The following is a 17,830-nucleotide window of genomic DNA, read 5'->3' as shown; positions in this document are numbered from 1 at the left end:
ATATATTGGTTTTCGGTATTCAAAATTAGATTATAAATATTGGATTAAAAATTTTATTCGATTTTCTTGATTTTAGTTTTAATGTTTTACTTTAAACAAACTACTTTGATAATGCGTTACTTTTTATAAGCAATTGAGTCTAAAGGCATCAAATATTTTAGTATTTTATAACCAAGTTCATAACTGTCGATATTGTAAAAAAATATCCGTCCAACGCTTCGGCATTGCTCAACAGAACCTAATGCTTGGAGTTAATATCTTAGTTTTGCAAGTATGCTATTCTTTTGTGTATTTTTTTTTATTAATTACTTTTTCCATTTTAATATATCTTTATTTTAATTGACATACTATTTCCATTGCCTTTAGAAATATTTTTGTCTCTAAGCTTCATTAAATAAAAAAAACAAACATTTTTTTTTCAACTGAAAGTAAAAAAGCAACATTTAAATTTAAAATGAACAGAAATTGTTACGTATATGAAGGAGTTTCCCCCCTCCCCAACACCTCGCTCCTCGTGCTGCAATTTTTCGGCATTGTAAAAAAATACTAATTGTTCTAATGAAAGTACACTTGCGTTTAGGAGTTGTTTTTAGATAATTGGGACAAAATTTAAACCTTAGTGTAAGGAGCGAGGTATTGAAGAGGGGGCAAACTCCTCGTATACGTAATAATTTATATTTGTTTTAAGTTTTAATGTTGTTCCTTACTTTCAGTTGAAAAAACTTGTTTTATTTAAATTTAATTTCTGACCGTTTATTAAACAGCGCCAGGACACCTGGTTCCTCTTCCACTGAAAAATACCCATTCCCACAGAAATATCTTCTGGGCCCTTCAATCCTGGCGAAAATTCACCTTAGCATCTCCACACCTAAAATTGAAATAGTAAAGAGAAAGCAAGACATATAAAGAAATTTCGTATAGGGATTCTGGCAAATTCACCCAGTGTAGAACGTCCCCTGAAAAGTTCAACCCCTAGAAACTTCTCGCTCCATGAAAAATTCTCCCAAAATCATTCCAGCAGAAAATTCGTCCCCCCCCCAAATCCGAAGAATGTATGCATACTCCCCACTAACAAATAAAACAATCGTTAAATTTCATAACTGAATAACCTTTCCCCAGGGGGGGGGGGGTTATTTTATCTCTAAAGACATAGTTATTGGGCCTTTCAATTATGTTGAAGAAAAAAGCTATCTCAAAATTTTGATCAGAAGACTTTGGGAAAAAAGTGGCGTGGGAGGGGGCCTAGTTGCCGTCCGATTTTTCGACCCTTAAAGAGTGCACTAGTACTTTTCATTTCCGTTATAATGAGCCCTTTCTCGAAGTTTTAGGTCTGCTGGGTTGATACGATCACCCCTGAAAAAAAAAACAACAAAGAAACAAATAAACACGCATCCGTGATCTTTCTTCTGGCAAAAATTACAAAATTCCACATTTTTACAGATATGAGCTTGAAACTTCTACAGTAGAGGCTTTTTGACACGTTGAATCCGATGATATGATTTTCATTTAAATTCTATAGCTAGGAGGCGGTCTTTTCCCCTTTTTCGAGAATCAGACAAATTTTCGCAGGCTCGTAGCTTTTGATGGGTAAAACTAAACTTAATGAAGCTTATATATTTAGAATCAGCATAATAAGCAATTTTTTTATATATCTATTGGCATTAAAATTCCGTTTTTTAAAGTTTCAATTACTGTTGAGCTGGGTCGCTCCTTACATTTCGTTACCACGAACTATTTGATTACCCGTCAAAATCCAAATAAAGATCATTGAAATATTGATCGTTTTTTTTGCGTTACCAAAAGTATTGATTTCATAAAACTTTACAGTTTTATGAAATGTAATTAAACAAATAGAAAAAGTTTTCCACTAAAGTACGGAGCAAGTTTAAAACTTAAAACAAATACAAAATTACTCTGTAGGGGGACTGCCCCCTTCTCAGCCCCTTGGTCATTATACAAAAATTTTTTAGTGCTTTGAAAAATCTTATCTTTCTATTTGCAAATTTCCTTAAAAAATTTGAAAAGAGCAAAACTTCTCATTAAAGAGTAAGGAGCAAAGGAGGGGGCGACCCCCTTCAGTAGTCTTCAATCCATTCCTTGCTTTCATTTGAAAACTCTTTTTTTATCTAATTTCTAATTATTTTCCAAATCATACCCAGGCCTAACCAAGATATAATTTGAAGGACCGGTCCCTTAAATCCCCGGTTAGTTGCTTTTAAAGATTGTATGCTGATTAGTAACTTAATACGTTTAAATTTTCAATATCAATTTTGGATAAAATTTTAATATACCTAAAAAATTAGTGGTGAATAGTTACTTTGGTAAAAGGTCCTTGTTAATATTACTACTAAAGAATTTTGGTTGGATGAAAATGAGTATTTTGTTTGTATAGATGGATATTCTGTGAGACTTTTGGTCTTCTCAAACAGTTCGTGCTAACGAACTGTAGTAAGGAGCGACCCGGCTCAATAGTAACCGAAACTCTAAAAAATGGAATTTTGATACCAATAGTTACATAAAAAATCGCATTTTAATGCTGATTTTAAATATATAACTTTCGTCAAGATTAGTCTTACCTATCAAAAGCTACGAGCCTGAGATAATTTGCCTCGTTTTAGAAAATAAAGAAAAACACCCCCTAAAAGTCATATAATCTTAACGAAAATCACACCATCAGATTCAGCGTATTAGAGAATCCTATTGTAGAAGTTTCAAGCTCCTATCTACAAAAATGTGGAATTTCGCATTTTTGCCAGAAGACAAATCACGGATGCGTGTTTATTTGTTTTTTTGTTGTTTTTTTCCCAGGGGTGATCTTATCGACCAGTGGTCCTAGAATGTCGCGAGAGGGCTCATTCTAACGGAAATTAAAATTTGTGCCCTTTTTAAGTGACCAACAAAATTGGGAGGCACCTAGGCCCCCTCCCACACTCATTTTTCCCCAAAGTCACCGGATCAAAATTCTGAGTTAGCCATTTTATTCACCATAGTCGAAAAACCTAATAACTATGTCTTTGGGGACGACTTACTCCCCCGCAGTCCCCGTGGGAGGGGTTGCAAGTTACAAACTTTGACCTGTGTTTACATATAGTAATGGCTACTGGGAAGTGTACGGACGTTTTCATGGGAATTTTTTAGGTTTGGGAGGGAGAGTTGAGGGGGGTTACGTGGGAGGATCTTTCCATGGTAAAACTTCTCATGGGGGAAGAGACTTTCAATGAAGGGGGTGCAGTATTTTTTAGTATTATTTCAAAATAACAATGAAAAAATAATTATGAAAAGTTTTTTTCTACTGAAAGTGAGGAGCAGCATTAAAACTTAAAATGAACCGAGATTATTGCGCATATGAGGGGTTTACCTCCTCGCAATACCTCGCTCTTTACGCTAAAGTATTTTTAGTAATTTCAACTATTTATCCTACGGCCTTTGTGATTCAAGGGTTAGTCTTAAGGAATTAGGACAGAATTTAAGCTTTAGTGTAAAGAGCGAGATTTTTTTTTGAGAGGTGAACTCCTTCATATACGCTTCGTTAGCGTATAGTTCGCTACGTAAGTTAATTCGTAAATTACGTACATTTTTTTACTTATGAAAATGTTCGTAAAAAAATTAAAAGTTCTAGTTGCCTTTTTAAGTAATCAAAAAACTGGAGGGCAACTAGGCTTCCTCCCTCTCTCCTTTTTTCTCAAAATCTTCCGATTAAAACTATGAGAAAGCCATTTAGCCAAAAAAAATAATATGCAAATTTATTTTTAATTATTTATGTGTGGAGAGCCTAAATCGAAACATGCGTTAATTCAAAAACGTCCAGAAATTAAATAAAAAAACAAGTTTTTTAACTGAAAGTAAGGAGCGACATTAAAACTTAAAACGAAGAGAAATTACTCCATCTATGAAAAGGGCTTTTCCTACTCAGCACCCCGCTCTTTACGCTAAAGTTTTCTACTGTTTTAAGAAGTAGAGTTAAGAGAAAGAGTCAAACTTTAGCCGAAAGAGCGAGGCGCTGAGGAGGAAAACCCCCTTTCATATACGGAGTAATTTCTTTTCGTTTTAAGTTTTAATGTCGCTCCTTACTTTCAGTTAAAAAACTTGTTTTTTTTTATTTAATTATCAGTTAAAATTGATGTAAATCCTGATGGTACTTACAAAAACTCGTCCTCTTAAAATCATTCCGTCATATCTCAAAATCAATCAGTCTCTTTAGAAAGTCTCTTTCTCCGATAACTTCAAATGCTCATGTTAATTCTCCTTGACTTTCCCATCTCCGTACCGATAGGCACGTAAATATTACCTTTTATAATAAGTAGAAAAAGATTATCGCAATGCGGGGGGTTTCTCTCACCCTCCTTCCCCAGCACCACTACTACAGGTGTATAAAAAGAACATTCCTGGAATTCAAGAAGGACTAAAGATTAGTTTCTATTACAAATGCGCAAGAGTGAGGTATTACTATCTATATAACTGCAAAGCTCAACATGTAATTTCTGGATAAATTTATTTTGATCGGCATCTCAGAATTGTTAATCGATGTTATTAGCACTCTTTGGACAAACGAGTTTTTTTGCGCTTAAAATGGTAGAAAACCTACTTTTTTAACCTACTTTTCTGGTAATTAAAATGGACTGAAGAACGTTCAATTTTATTTCTAATAAACTGACAACACCAAACCATTGGTTCGGTGTTGTCAGTCGAGGGATAAAACAAAACTAGCAAATAAACAAGCATCCATCGCTATGTTTCTAAAAAATAATCCAAAAATTCACGTTTTGTTCGTAATGGTCAAAACTTCTACAATACAGTTCTCTTATATGCCAAACTTATATACATCAGCTGATGAATTTACCTTTTTCGGAATACTTTCCTCCTTTTTTGAAAATTAAGTATATCTTCTAAGGCAGAGAGCTTTTATTAGGTAACTCTAAGCTTAATGGATTTTATTTACGTCGAATTGGTTGTAGTTTGGACATGGACTTTGGACTTTGGAAGAAAGGGATCAGCACCAGGAATAATTAAATTGTTTTAATTTTTATTTCCAGCATTTAACTGAAAAACCAATATAGCTCCAAATTCTCTTATTCCTTATTGAAATGCCTAATAAGCATATATAACTTCCTATTCCTTGCGTTTCAGGTTCCCATAGTAATCCATAAATTTAGAATTGCCTCTTCGCATAATACCATGCTGACTTCTTGCTATTTACGCTTTTCTAATTATATGTCTTTTAACCAGCTCTAAAAAGACATAAATTATGACTGAAATTTGTCGCACTTCACACAACACCAGCGTCGTTTGTGGGGCAACGACGTCGTTTGTGGGCGTCGTTTGTGGGGTAGAAGATTTTTGAGGTATTAACGGTACCAAGCATTTTTCTTTTTATATTGTTATCAGTTTTATCGTGCAGCACTAGGAGACAGAGCTTTGCATGTCAAGGAAATTTTAGGCATAAAAACAATATTCGGTGTAATCCCCCTCCGGAAATGTATACTCCCCTATACCCCAATTTACACGAATGACTTTTGTGTAGTTTTTACAGAATTCGTTTTTTTTTAAACAAAGATACAAAGGGGAAGGTAATTTTTGAACTCGAGGAGTCAATTCTCCCTTCCAATGGACATCCCTGGCAATTGTCAATTAACATAGGTTTTCTGTTACAACGATGCCAAGGGGGGAATGAATGGGGATATGTACTGCAGCATTAATGGTGAATCTGGCTGATAAAAGCCGAGTGTACACGACATTCGACTTCACCCACCCGAAAGCTCGTTTAAGCTGTATCACTGTCGTCTACCGCAGCCCATTACTGACAATCTTTGTTGAAGTCAAACGCCAGTACTTATATTTGTGATTGTTTAAAGTGCGTTTATTGCTTATAAGGTATTGCGTAATGATTTTAAATTCACCGAGTAGTGTGTTTATTAAATAGTTACTTTTCTTCACTATGGCTTGAATAGCACCTACTTCAGCAGTACCCCTTCTTAGCCCCTCCCAAATAATTATACTGTAGCTACACTCCTGGCCTGGCAAGCATTTTATGCTGGTACAGTTATTTATATATATATATATATATATATATATATATATATATATATATATATATATATATATATATATATATATATATATATATATATATATATATATATATATATATATATATATATATATATATATATATATATATATATATATATATTATATACATATATATATATATATATATATATATATATATATATATATATATATTATATACATATATATATATATACATATATATACTAACTGTTGGGGTGGCGCGCTGGTGGGGGCGCTTCGCCCCCCCCCCAAACCCCCCTGCGCGCGCAAGTCGTTACGCGCGATATTAGTTACGCCCCATTGTAGTTGTGTCCCTGTGTCCCACCTGTGAATATAGATATATATATATATATATATATATATATATATATATATATATATATATATATATATATATATATATATATATATATATATATATATATATATATATATATATATATATATATATATATATATATATATATATATATATATATATATATATATATAAATATATATATAGATATATATATATATATATATATATATATATATATATATATATATAAATATGTATATGTTTTTAACTACGTAAAACTTGCGAATATACAACATTCTTCGCTGTCCCATTGTCTGTGCATATAAATAGATTGTCAGGTTTACCGACTCTTGAACATGCAACATATAATTGTCCATGGGAAAACAATACGTATCCAGATCTATACCTCATGATTCTAATGATTGCCCCTTGAGCTTTGTTGATGGTGATTGCTAATCGACCATTCCCTGTGTCGCCGTCGTCATTTATATATCCCCCTGTGCCCCCCGACGTCCCCGTTGTAGTTGTGTCCCTGTGTCCCGGTCTTCATTTACATTCCCTGTGTCCCGGTCGTCATTTGTGTCCCGGTTTCCCAGTCTGTAATTTCTCTTTGAGTGTCCCGGTCGTCATTTATATTCCTTGTGTCCCGGTTTCCCGGTCTGTATATACATTCGTTTTTGAATTGGCCTTTTTTTTAGTTTTTAGTTTTTTACCTTTTTTTAGTATTTTTTAGTTATACCTCATGATTCTAATGATTGCTCTTGAGCTTTGTTGATGGTGATTGGTAATCGAACATTCCCTGTGTCCCCGTCGTCATTTATATATCCCCCTGTGCCTCCCGGCGTCCCCGTTGTAGTTGTGTCCCTGTGTCCCAGTCGTCATTTATATTCCCTGTGTCCCGGTCGTCATTTGTGTCCCGGTGTCTCGGTCTGTATATACATTCATTTTTGAATTGGTATATGATGAAATAAATTTTTGTGTTTTTCCCCTTTTTTTTGTTTTTAATTTTTTTTTTACTTTTTAGTTTTTTTAGTTTTTTTTTCTTTTTCTTTTTAGTTTTTTTGTAGTTTTTACCTTTTTAGTTTTTTTCTATTTTTATTTTTTTTTTAGTTTTGTTTTTCTCCTTTATTTTTCAGTTTTTTTTTATTTTATTTTCTTTTTTAGTTTTTTAGTTTTTTTAGCTTTTTTAGTTTTTTTATTAGTTTTTAGTTTTTTTCTTTATAGTTGTTTTTAGTTTTTTTTACTTATGTCCTGGTCGTCATTTATATTCCCTGTGTCCCGGTCGTTATTTGTTTTCCGGTGCTTTGTTGATGGTGATTGCTAATCGAACATTCCTTGTGTCCCGGTCGCTTTCTCTTTGAGTGTACCAGTCGTCATTTATATTCCCTATATCCCGGTGTCCTGGTCGTCATTTGTGTCCCGATGTCCCGGTCTGTAATTTCGTCAGTCGACAAACATGACGTCAGTCGACACACAAACATGACGTCACTCGACAGACACACACACACACACAGGCAACTTATTTATATATATATATATATATATATATATATATATATATATATATATATATATATATATATATATATATATATATATATATATATATATATATATATATATATATATAACGATTTATTTGTAACCCACCGTATAAGTTTAAGATAGTGGAGTATGAAAGAAAAACAAATAAAGAAAATACAACAAACAACAAATGAAAACCACTCAATGAAAAATCCGGATGAGACCAAGGTGCGCACCAAAACGGAAACACGCGTCAGCGCCAATATTGGTCTGCAAATTCTCCAGCGAACACAAAATTTTGGTAGCTCCGTAATGATCTACAAGACGTCTGTTTCCAACCGATCTGGGTAGGTACAAAAGAAATTTACAATATCGAAAATAATTAACCCTCATTTGCTTAAATTTAATCTTTGTAAAAATAGGACGCAGACAAAACGGCATGGTTGCAAAACTAGAATACAGCTTAGCCAATTCACGTCTCCTAAAACGACCACGATTTGCAACAATTTTTGCATAGCCAAATCTTAACTCAATCTCTAGTATCAATTAAAAACTTCCTCCAGGTGCTAGCAAGTGCATCGTAAACAGATATACCAAGAAACTTCAAAATATTCACTCTAGATATAACAAATTTCCGGAATTCAGAGAGTGAATCATTATTATTGATTATGATTAATCATTATTATTGTAATAATTCACACTTGGCAATATTTAAAGAAAGGCCAATATCTTTGAACAATGATCCAGCCAGGCGGACATTACGCTCAAGTGCGCTCTTACAGCGACTAATTAAAAGGAGGTCATCGGCGTATGCTAAGCAAGAAATGTCACTATACCCAAAAAAACAAATTGATTGGATCTTAGTCAGAACACTGGCAATACAAGCATTAAAAATATAAGGTGAAAGGACGCGTCCTTGTCTGACCCCTCATTTGACTGGTATATTCCCGAATATAAGGCCATTAGATTTCAGTCTCACATATGAATTAGAATACTAAAAACGTAGCCCAGATATCATTGAAATGTTAATACCAAGCTGATGCATTGCACAGAAAAGCTTGTGAATGGACAATAGTGTCAAAAGCTTTAGGAATGCCCAATGCACAAATAATGTGTAATGACTGAACTTGAGTATGCGTGTCTTTGAGGAGAACAGTAATGCCCCTATGTGCATGTTGGCATCCAAGTCCTTTTTTTAATCCAAACTGACTGGCATCATATTTAACAAAATCAATAATAGACGGGAGAAGTACATACTCAAAAACTTTACTTATATTACACGCAACAGTTATTGGCCTGTAGGAATCACAATTATTTGGATGTTTCCCTCTTATTAAAATCGAAGTTACAGTCCCACACAGAAAGCTGTCAGGGAATAGTGACGAACAAATGCAGATTTGACAAAGTAACTACAAATGACTCATCAAATCCGAGGAATCTTTACATAAATGTCAAACACTAATGCCATCAATGTCGACCGAACACGATTTCAGCCACTTGATCGAATTAACAGTATCAGTAACACACACAGGAGGTACATGCTTTCGTTTCACTTGGGCATGAAGGCATGTAGATGGAAGCATTGTGTAGCGGCGATGTACAGCAAAATTTACACGGGAAAATACATTCGAATAATGCTGAATTCAAGAGGACTGTGGAATATTAACATTACTATAATCATCAAACTTTGAGGAATTCATCACCCTTTCAAAATCTTTTGAACTTCCTGGAAACAGGTACCCGATACACGAATAGAACGTATGTGTCGCTTGTAAGCGGCTTTCGTTTTGCGCTCAATTTCAAACACATTGCCACACGAAGGACACTCACACGCTATCCAGATACGCAACCAGAGCTTAGCTTGATTTTTCACTTTTTTTTCAAATTAGGATCGAAGTTCCACATCGGCTTCCAGGTCCGACACCTTACACGTGTGTTAGGAACTGCTACTTCCTCTGTTTTTTTTCATACACGAAATGATCTGAAGATAATACATATTTAACTGTAAACGGGCACATGCCGAATGAACTTCATAACAGAGAAGATTATAAGGAATGCGGATCGTACTTAGCAGTTTAGCAGGCATAGCTAGGTAAATCGGCCAATTAGCATGGTTCCAGTTACGCTGTTCGTACCAATTTTTACCTCGGGATTGAGGAACACTTATGACTAGTTTATAGGTGATTCACACAGTTAGAGAAAGGGGCATGTGGTCATAATATCTCTCGTCCTCGTCGACATGTATAGTTGAAGCGGTAACAGCAACAGAGCAGAGACAATGGTCAAGGCTTGATCTGGAGCTACTGGTATGAATATATGTAAAAGGTAAGTCTTTGGCTAGAATACGGAAACAGGGTGGGATGCACTCAAGCATAGTCTCAGCTCGATGAAAAACCTTAGTTATGTCACACTTTAGATCACCAATGAGAACCAAGCCCAAACCTAGCTGTTCGATATCTCATATCAGATTTTCAAACTTATTACAAGCCTTGGCAGAACAAGTAAAAGGAGCAAGGGTATTCTTATTGTGCAGATTTCCTTTTCTTTGGTTCCATTTATATTAAAGGAACAGAGAGAGACAGATGTATCAGTCATTTAGAAGTAGTATTAGATACTACAGACCGCACTATCGGACATCTCAAACTGAATGATACATGATCGTCATCATAGTTAGCACACTTGGGCAAAAGTCTGCAGGGGGAATCTTTTGTCGAGTCATGCGGGCCCGAGCATCGAGCGCATTTAACAGCTGCACTTTTGCAATTGACTACAACATGATCAGGAGAGCGACACTTGTAACAGCATCGTGGAAGCTCATGATACTCGAACACACACAGAAGCTCATAATTAACTTTCAGACCGTTTTTTAGAGCATTCGCTTTAGATGCTAGATCACTGAACGAAAGTTTAACAGTGCGGAAGCTCCCAAGTCTAGTAGCAGCAGTTATCCCGGCGCACTCAGTCAGGCAGGAGATATCGTAGTCTGCATTAATACCTTTCAGCAGGTCATACCATTTCTTTTCAATCAATTTCACTTTAGAGTTCGCTAAGGCTGATGGAAAAGCCTTATGAAAAACGCCCGCAGCAATATTATCAACGGTCACAAGATGTTTGTCCCGTGAGTGACAAATCCTCTTTTTTTGAAATTCTAGAATACTTTCAGGAATGTATTAAGCCATGTTCTCATCATGGCTTTTTAGGACGAAGTAGCTCCTGCTTTTTTACTTTTCTGGCAGCCTCAGTCTGAATTGAAGTTTTTTAGCGCTCAAAAGTTAAATCAGGTGCATTTCAGATGCTTTTGTTCCAGAAAAAAATCAACTCTGGTGTGTGGAAAGCTCTCTTTATTTTTTCACGACGGACTTTTACTCAGGGCAGGGGATCGATAGGAGTGCCAACCCCCCCCCCCCTATATACCAGATAATCTTATGTTGTTTTTGTTTTTGATACCTGTACTTATTTTTATTTGAAAAGAAAATATTTCTGTAGCTACTTATATTTATAAGCTATTTATGTGGCTATTGTATTTTTATGTAGCTATTTATATTTATAAAATAATATCATTTTTTTTTTAAATCCTTATTTTGTAAGGAAGTGGAAGCGGTAATTAAACGTCTGGAGTTTTTAAACACTTGTTGAAGAAATCGAGCTTTTTTGAAATGAAGGTAGAAATACTTTTTTTTTATAAACAGATAAAATCCAGCTTAGTAGTTTTTGATAACATAGAAAGTTATTGAACTCAATGAATAAAACATTTAAGAATATTGGTTAAAATTCTAGTTAATTGACTTTTCGCTATCTCGGAAAGGCTTTAGGTTAGGAAAATGAAACTTTCAGGGATGGGTCTGCAGGTTAAATTATGTCCCAGGAAGGTATTTTAAAGTACCCACTTCCACCCCTTCTCCCTCTAGAGGGCCCTGAAATTTGCCTACATGACAGGTTATACCTATTGAAATTTCAACAGAACAACATATTACCTTATTTTTCAGTTACCTGTTGCCTTTTCTCTGCCTTTAGTTCTGAAAATGCAATTCCTGTTATTTGAGTAGAATTTTGAGCCATATCAGTGTTTTTTTTCTTCAAAATGTAGGAAATGTTTTTGCATAACTTTAAAACCTTATAAAATGGGAGTGAGCAATGTTATGAAGCTGAAAATAATTTGGTAAATTTATTGCAAACAGTATAACTGGCTTTTGTATAAAGTGAATATGCCACTTGATGCCTTTTTATGCTCTTTTCAAATACAATGATCACTTCTACTGGAAATTTAAATTTACAACTTTTTAACCTAACCTTGTTATAAATAATTTTAGCACTAAGAAAATGTAGCATTATTTTTTCAATTGAACAGAGGGCACTGAGAAAACATAGTATTATTTTGCACAAAATTAGTAATAAGTCATACTCTAATTGAAAATTTGTCATTTTGAAGAGCTCAAAAAGTGCTTAAATTTGACATTGCAATTGAAGTGATTATTATATTCATAAAGAACATGAAAAAAGGCATCAAGAGGTATGTTCACTTTATTGGTAAGTCAATTATATGAACTGTCATAATTTTTTGAAAATTTGTCATTTTTAAGAGCTAAAAAAGTGCTTAAATCTGGATTTCCAGTAGAAGTGATTATTATATTTATAAAGAGCATAGAAATAGCATCAAGTGGTATATTCACTTTATATGTAAGCCAGTTATACTGTTTGCTATAAATTTACCAACAATTTTGTTGTACTTCAATTAAGTAGAAGATCTATTTTGCAAGGTTCCACTTTTATAACACACATATTTTAAAGGTCATTAAAAGTCAGGGCCCTCTAGAGGGAGAATGGGTAGAGATAGGTACTTCAAAATACCTTCTCATGACATACCTTAGCCTGTAGACCCATCCCTGAAAGTTTCATTTTCCTAACCTAAACCCTTTCCAAGATAGCAAGAAGTCAATTAACTAGAATTTTTCTAAATATTTATAATGAGAGTATCTCTAGGCAATGATTTTCACATTGAAGGAAAGAGGGGGTGAATTTATCCATAGGCTTATTATCTGGGATGCTAGTGAATACAGCAGTGATGCCTTTTTTATACTAATTTCAAATTTAATAATTGTTCATGTGGTAATTCCATTCTGAAGAATAATTGGACCTTAAAAGGTAACTTATTACCTTGTCTTTAGTTTTCAGACTTTGATATTAGCCTAAGCTAAAAACTAATTATATATAAAACTTAGCTTCTTGACAGGGCCTTAAACATATATCTATAATGTTTCAGTGCTCTATGAACAAAAAAAAAATATATAAATAGGACACACCAGGGTTACCCATGCAAAAATGTGATTTTTCTCATTATTCAAGGTAGGGGCTTTAAGTTTCTTATTTAAGATTGTCAATAATATTATTCCAATAGTATAATTTTGTTTTACTCTGATGCCATTTGTGAGGGATTTCAGGTTCTTCAAAAATTCCTGCAAATTTGTTTCCAAAATAAAAGTTTATTAATGAAATAAATAATTAGGTTACTGTTCTTGTTTCAGTTACTAATATCCAGTTTTTCTGATTAGATAGTTGTTTTTAAAAAATACATTTTTAACTTTTGATTACTAGGAGCTGTTTTGAGCCTCTTTAAGGGCTTAAAATGTAAGTTGTCCCAGAAGCAATTATTGAACTTAGAAAGAGCAGAAAAAGGCATTCAGTGATGTGTTCATTTTCTTTCTTGCTAAATTTTGTGCATATAAATTTACAATTCAGGTATACCTTAAGCTAACCTAACAAATTATTAACTTTCAGGGTTGAGTTCTTCAAATCATAGCTTGTCCATCATATTTTTTGAACTATCTTATATATCTTATGCTAAAATTCTAGTTTAGGGGCTTCTGTTTTTGGAAAGTACCATAGCCTATATGAGTTAGGCAATTGAAAATTTCAGGAATTAAGTTTTAGCCTTACTGATTTACTGGGAAGGTATTTTGACACACCTACCTCCACCTTTGGGTACTTGTGTATTATAGCAACCCCACCCAAGAAGTGAAGTTAGGTTAAACCTAGGCATAATGAATTATAACTAAATATAATGAGAATATAATTCTTTAGTAACAAAATTTTGGAAACTACAACAAAGAATATTGGACAGCAGGCCACCCAGAACATATTATATTAAATACCCAACCAAAATACCAACTATGTATATTGAATATTTAATTAAAGTACACCTATATCATGGTTTATCTCACCATGGCTAAGCTAGTCTCCACATGCAGACCAGTTTTATGCAGACAGATCAGGTCAAACATCTTGAGTGGAGTCGCTATAATGCATAAGTATCAACCTTTGATGACCTTAATAATTTTTTTGAGCTTCAAATGGTTTAAAGGTATAAATTTTCTATGATCTGTTTCATAGAAACATGCTGCAAATTAAAAAAAAATAAGGATTTTTTTTGTTTTTGAGCTTCAAATGGTTCAAAGATATAAATTTTCTATGATCTGATTCATAGAAATATGCTGCATATTAAAAAATAAGAGTTTTGCTTTTTTTTTTTAGCTTCAAATGGTTTAAAGATATAAATTTTCTATGGTCTGATTCATAGAAACATTCTGCATATTAAAAAATAAGAATTTTGTTGTTTTTTGAAACATAAATGTTTTGTTTTGTTTTTTGAAGTATTTCATTTTTATTCTGTTGTTTCATTTGTGCATTTTATATACTCTTCAATTTTGAGGGAAATAAGTAAATAAAGTAAATACAAAACAAAAATGATAATTTGCTTTTAACTAATTGTCATTACATAAATATTATGTAACACAAACAAAGATAAACACAAATTACATAAATTTAAAAGGCATATGATATTAAGACAAAACATTTAAAAAACTAAAATAGAAGATGTCATTTCTTGAGCAAAAGTGAATAAAAAACACAAGACTAATGGCCAGATTTGAGCTTTGTATGGTATTTATTTTTTCTCAAGCTTTTTCTAGATTGTGAAATCTAGTTTGAAAAACAAATATTCAAATAATTGTTGTTATCTCCTTGTGGGATCAGAGTGGACATTATTTAAGACTTTTAAGACAAATTTTAACAATTTAGATTCAAGTCCTGAGTTCGTCTTAGAACTATAAGAGAATTCTAGCCTGCCATTTCGTGGTGTTTTTAAACATACTCATATGCAAAACCTATTGATTTTTTTTATATATAGAAAAGCTACTGATAACAATAGTCATTTGTACTCCATCACTCTCTTTGCATAAAAAGAGTAGTGGGACTATTCTTAGGGAATGTGGTAAAACAAATATGCTCTGGACCTCATGTAGTCTCAGAACTAAACAATATCAAGGTTATTTGTTTGATATGAATACCTATGAAATTGCTGGAATTTGTTATAAACAAAGGAATATAAAAAAAATGTATTACCCAAATAAGGCCAGACTGGCAGTATCTTTTTGGAGAACAATTCCAAAGACCGTAGTCATTCCTGAGCTGAATAACAGTCTGAAGGGAGGGGGGAGACCGCTCTTAAATATTTAAACCAAAAACAGAATTTTCCTACTGTAGTAAGGATAAAACCACAATCATTCTGAGTCATGGTGTTTATACAGTCCCCTCATCTAACTGTTATTTCTATAATTGAAGGACCAAACAACATATGGGAGATAAATAGTCAGAAAAGAAATCTTCAACCAACCATGAAGTTACACCAAAGGTCCAAGAGTGCTGACTTTGTTGGTGTGACAAAGACCTCATTATTGCCCTTGTTAAAGTTATACTGCAATTTTTCTGGGAGAAAGTTAAAATCAAGAAGTATATCAACAAAAGAAAGCCCCCCTTAATAGAAATACTGGGGAAAATTATCACAGCCAATTTACAATGTTCTGCTTAATTTCAATCTTCAGATTGTCATATATTCCAACTTAACAAGAGTTTCAATCATACATTCCTGGAGAAAATAAATAAAAATCCTTATACAAACTAAATTCCAAGTCTAAAGTTTAATCTGCCAATTAACTTCACATTTTTATTTGTTTATATTTTCATCACAGCTTAAGAGCCGGCCACCTATTTTATTTTAGTTTTTTTTAAGGTTTGTTTCTTTACAGTACTGTGGATTTACAATTGTATTTTTATTTATTATTTTTTTGTATATGAAACAGCTGAGTAATGGTTCTGATTGAAACCTTTGTATTTTTCTTCTTTTAGTGGCTGTGATAGATGTTGTTTTTCTTGATTATCCTATGTATTTTAGCTTTATTAATTTATGTACAGCACTTTATAGCTGCCCACCTACAACAGGTAGGATCGTCATTGGATCTTGCTCAGGGCTGGGAAAGGATATACTTTCAAGAATCTACTTTCAAAAAAGGTCTATTCTCAATTTTAAAAATTTCTGGGCTTGTTTCCAGATTTTGGAGAATTTCAAGGGAACATGAAGGGATTTCAGTTTCAAAATCAGGGATGTATAACACAATTGTGCTGTAGACAGTCTTCAAATATTTAAATTGTTAGGTTCCACTCTTACAATGTGCAGCTTCAATTGTAACAACTTTTGTCTTCAAAAATGACAGTTATAAATTTGAGATAAGAAGCATTCTTTGAATGTATTACAATAAACTACAACCATGACTAGGTTTATTCAAGATACCTTGATCAAAAGTTTCATTTATTTGATTTTGTAATGTAATTCAAATTGGAATAAGTCTATTTGAGTATCATTGTTTTGTAGCCCTTCAGCCGGGATGTGCAATTGGGGCCAGCCATCCTGTGCATTTGCACACCCATTGTGTTGACCTTCCCCAGATTCCTTCAGGCACCCATTTAGAGCTTGGTCAACTCTGGCTGAGCCTATAGAGTCTAGCCACTGACCCCTGTCCCAAACCAAATAACAGGTCACACTGTGAATCAAACCAGTACCCCTTGGACAAAGGATTCCCAACCCAGCACACCAACTACTTGGCAAGGATGGATATATATCTATGTAGCTGTTCAAGACCAAAATTAAGACTATTTTGCTATTGTTTGTCTATTTGATTGACTCTAATGTTGTCTGGGTTGCAGCAGTAGCTAGCAACCCAGTAAGAGATTATGTTTAAAAGTCAGAGAGCTAGTTACTCAGTTTGCTTGAGGATCCTGCTGAAAAAGTAGTCAAGTATAATTGTAGTTTAGACTATAAGTAACTTATTCAGTGTTTGGATCTGAGCTAAATTTTTTAGATTGAATAGAAAGTGATCTCACCTGATTAGCCATTGACCCATTTCTATAAGCCTGCTCCATCCACAAAAATTTGTACAGTTTTTGAAATACACTGCACTCAAAATGCACTTTAAATTTCGGTGGGTGTTCAGCTCTTTGTGAGGCTTACTTTGTTTTTCTACTGAGCAGCTAGCTACTAATCCAACCAGACTTTGAAATATATTGACATTCCAAGTTTTTCAATATTTAAGATGCAGACATGTTATTTTGGAGGGTGAAAGGTGCAAACATTTCCCCTGGTTTTAGTGATTTTTTAAATCCTTTATTCTTTGTCACATTATAACCTTAATCATGGTTCTCCTTAAATGTTTACGTCTGATTAGTAAAACTAACAGAAATTTACCTACCGCGAGAAGGTTGAACATAGAGCAACCAAGCTCCCTTTTGCCAAACAACAAATCCCCTTAAAGCAACGACTAGAAAAGCACCTGCCTACCCTAACATACTGTAGAAAGAGAGGAGGTGTCAACCTTGCATGGCCAGTGACACCACTAAGCCATTTTTTGATCACAGTAAATGCACCAGACACAGATATCCCATAAAACTGCATCATAAATTTAGTAGAAGGCAAGAGAAGTTCGACTTCTTAACTAATTGCATTGTTCCACTGTGGAATTCTCTCAGCAAATCTGACATGTCTGCAAGATCAGTTGACAGCTTCAATATTGATGTTGACCATGATTGGAGCAGATAGTCATTGAA

At 33.7% G+C, this 17,830-nt stretch overlaps 1 protein-coding gene across 1 annotated transcript in view; it reads left to right on the top strand.

The window, feature by feature from the left end:
• Positions 1-11,534: 11,534 nt before the first annotated feature.
• LOC136042136 (sorting nexin-33-like) overlaps positions 11,535-17,830 on the top strand; it is a gene marked incomplete in the record, with an annotated part of 238,796 nt that continues 232,500 nt past the window's right edge. The window contains 1 exon segment of the mRNA XM_065727054.1: positions 11,535-11,559. Within this exon segment, the coding sequence (XP_065583126.1) occupies positions 11,554-11,559 (6 nt within the window).

The sequence above is a fragment of the Artemia franciscana genome, unplaced genomic scaffold (assembly GCF_032884065.1).
Source record: "Artemia franciscana unplaced genomic scaffold, ASM3288406v1 PGA_scaffold_67, whole genome shotgun sequence".
NCBI classification, from domain to species: domain Eukaryota; kingdom Metazoa; phylum Arthropoda; class Branchiopoda; order Anostraca; family Artemiidae; genus Artemia; species Artemia franciscana.
Note: the sequence above shows the minus strand (reverse complement) of the source record. Positions and strands in the feature narration are given on the sequence as shown.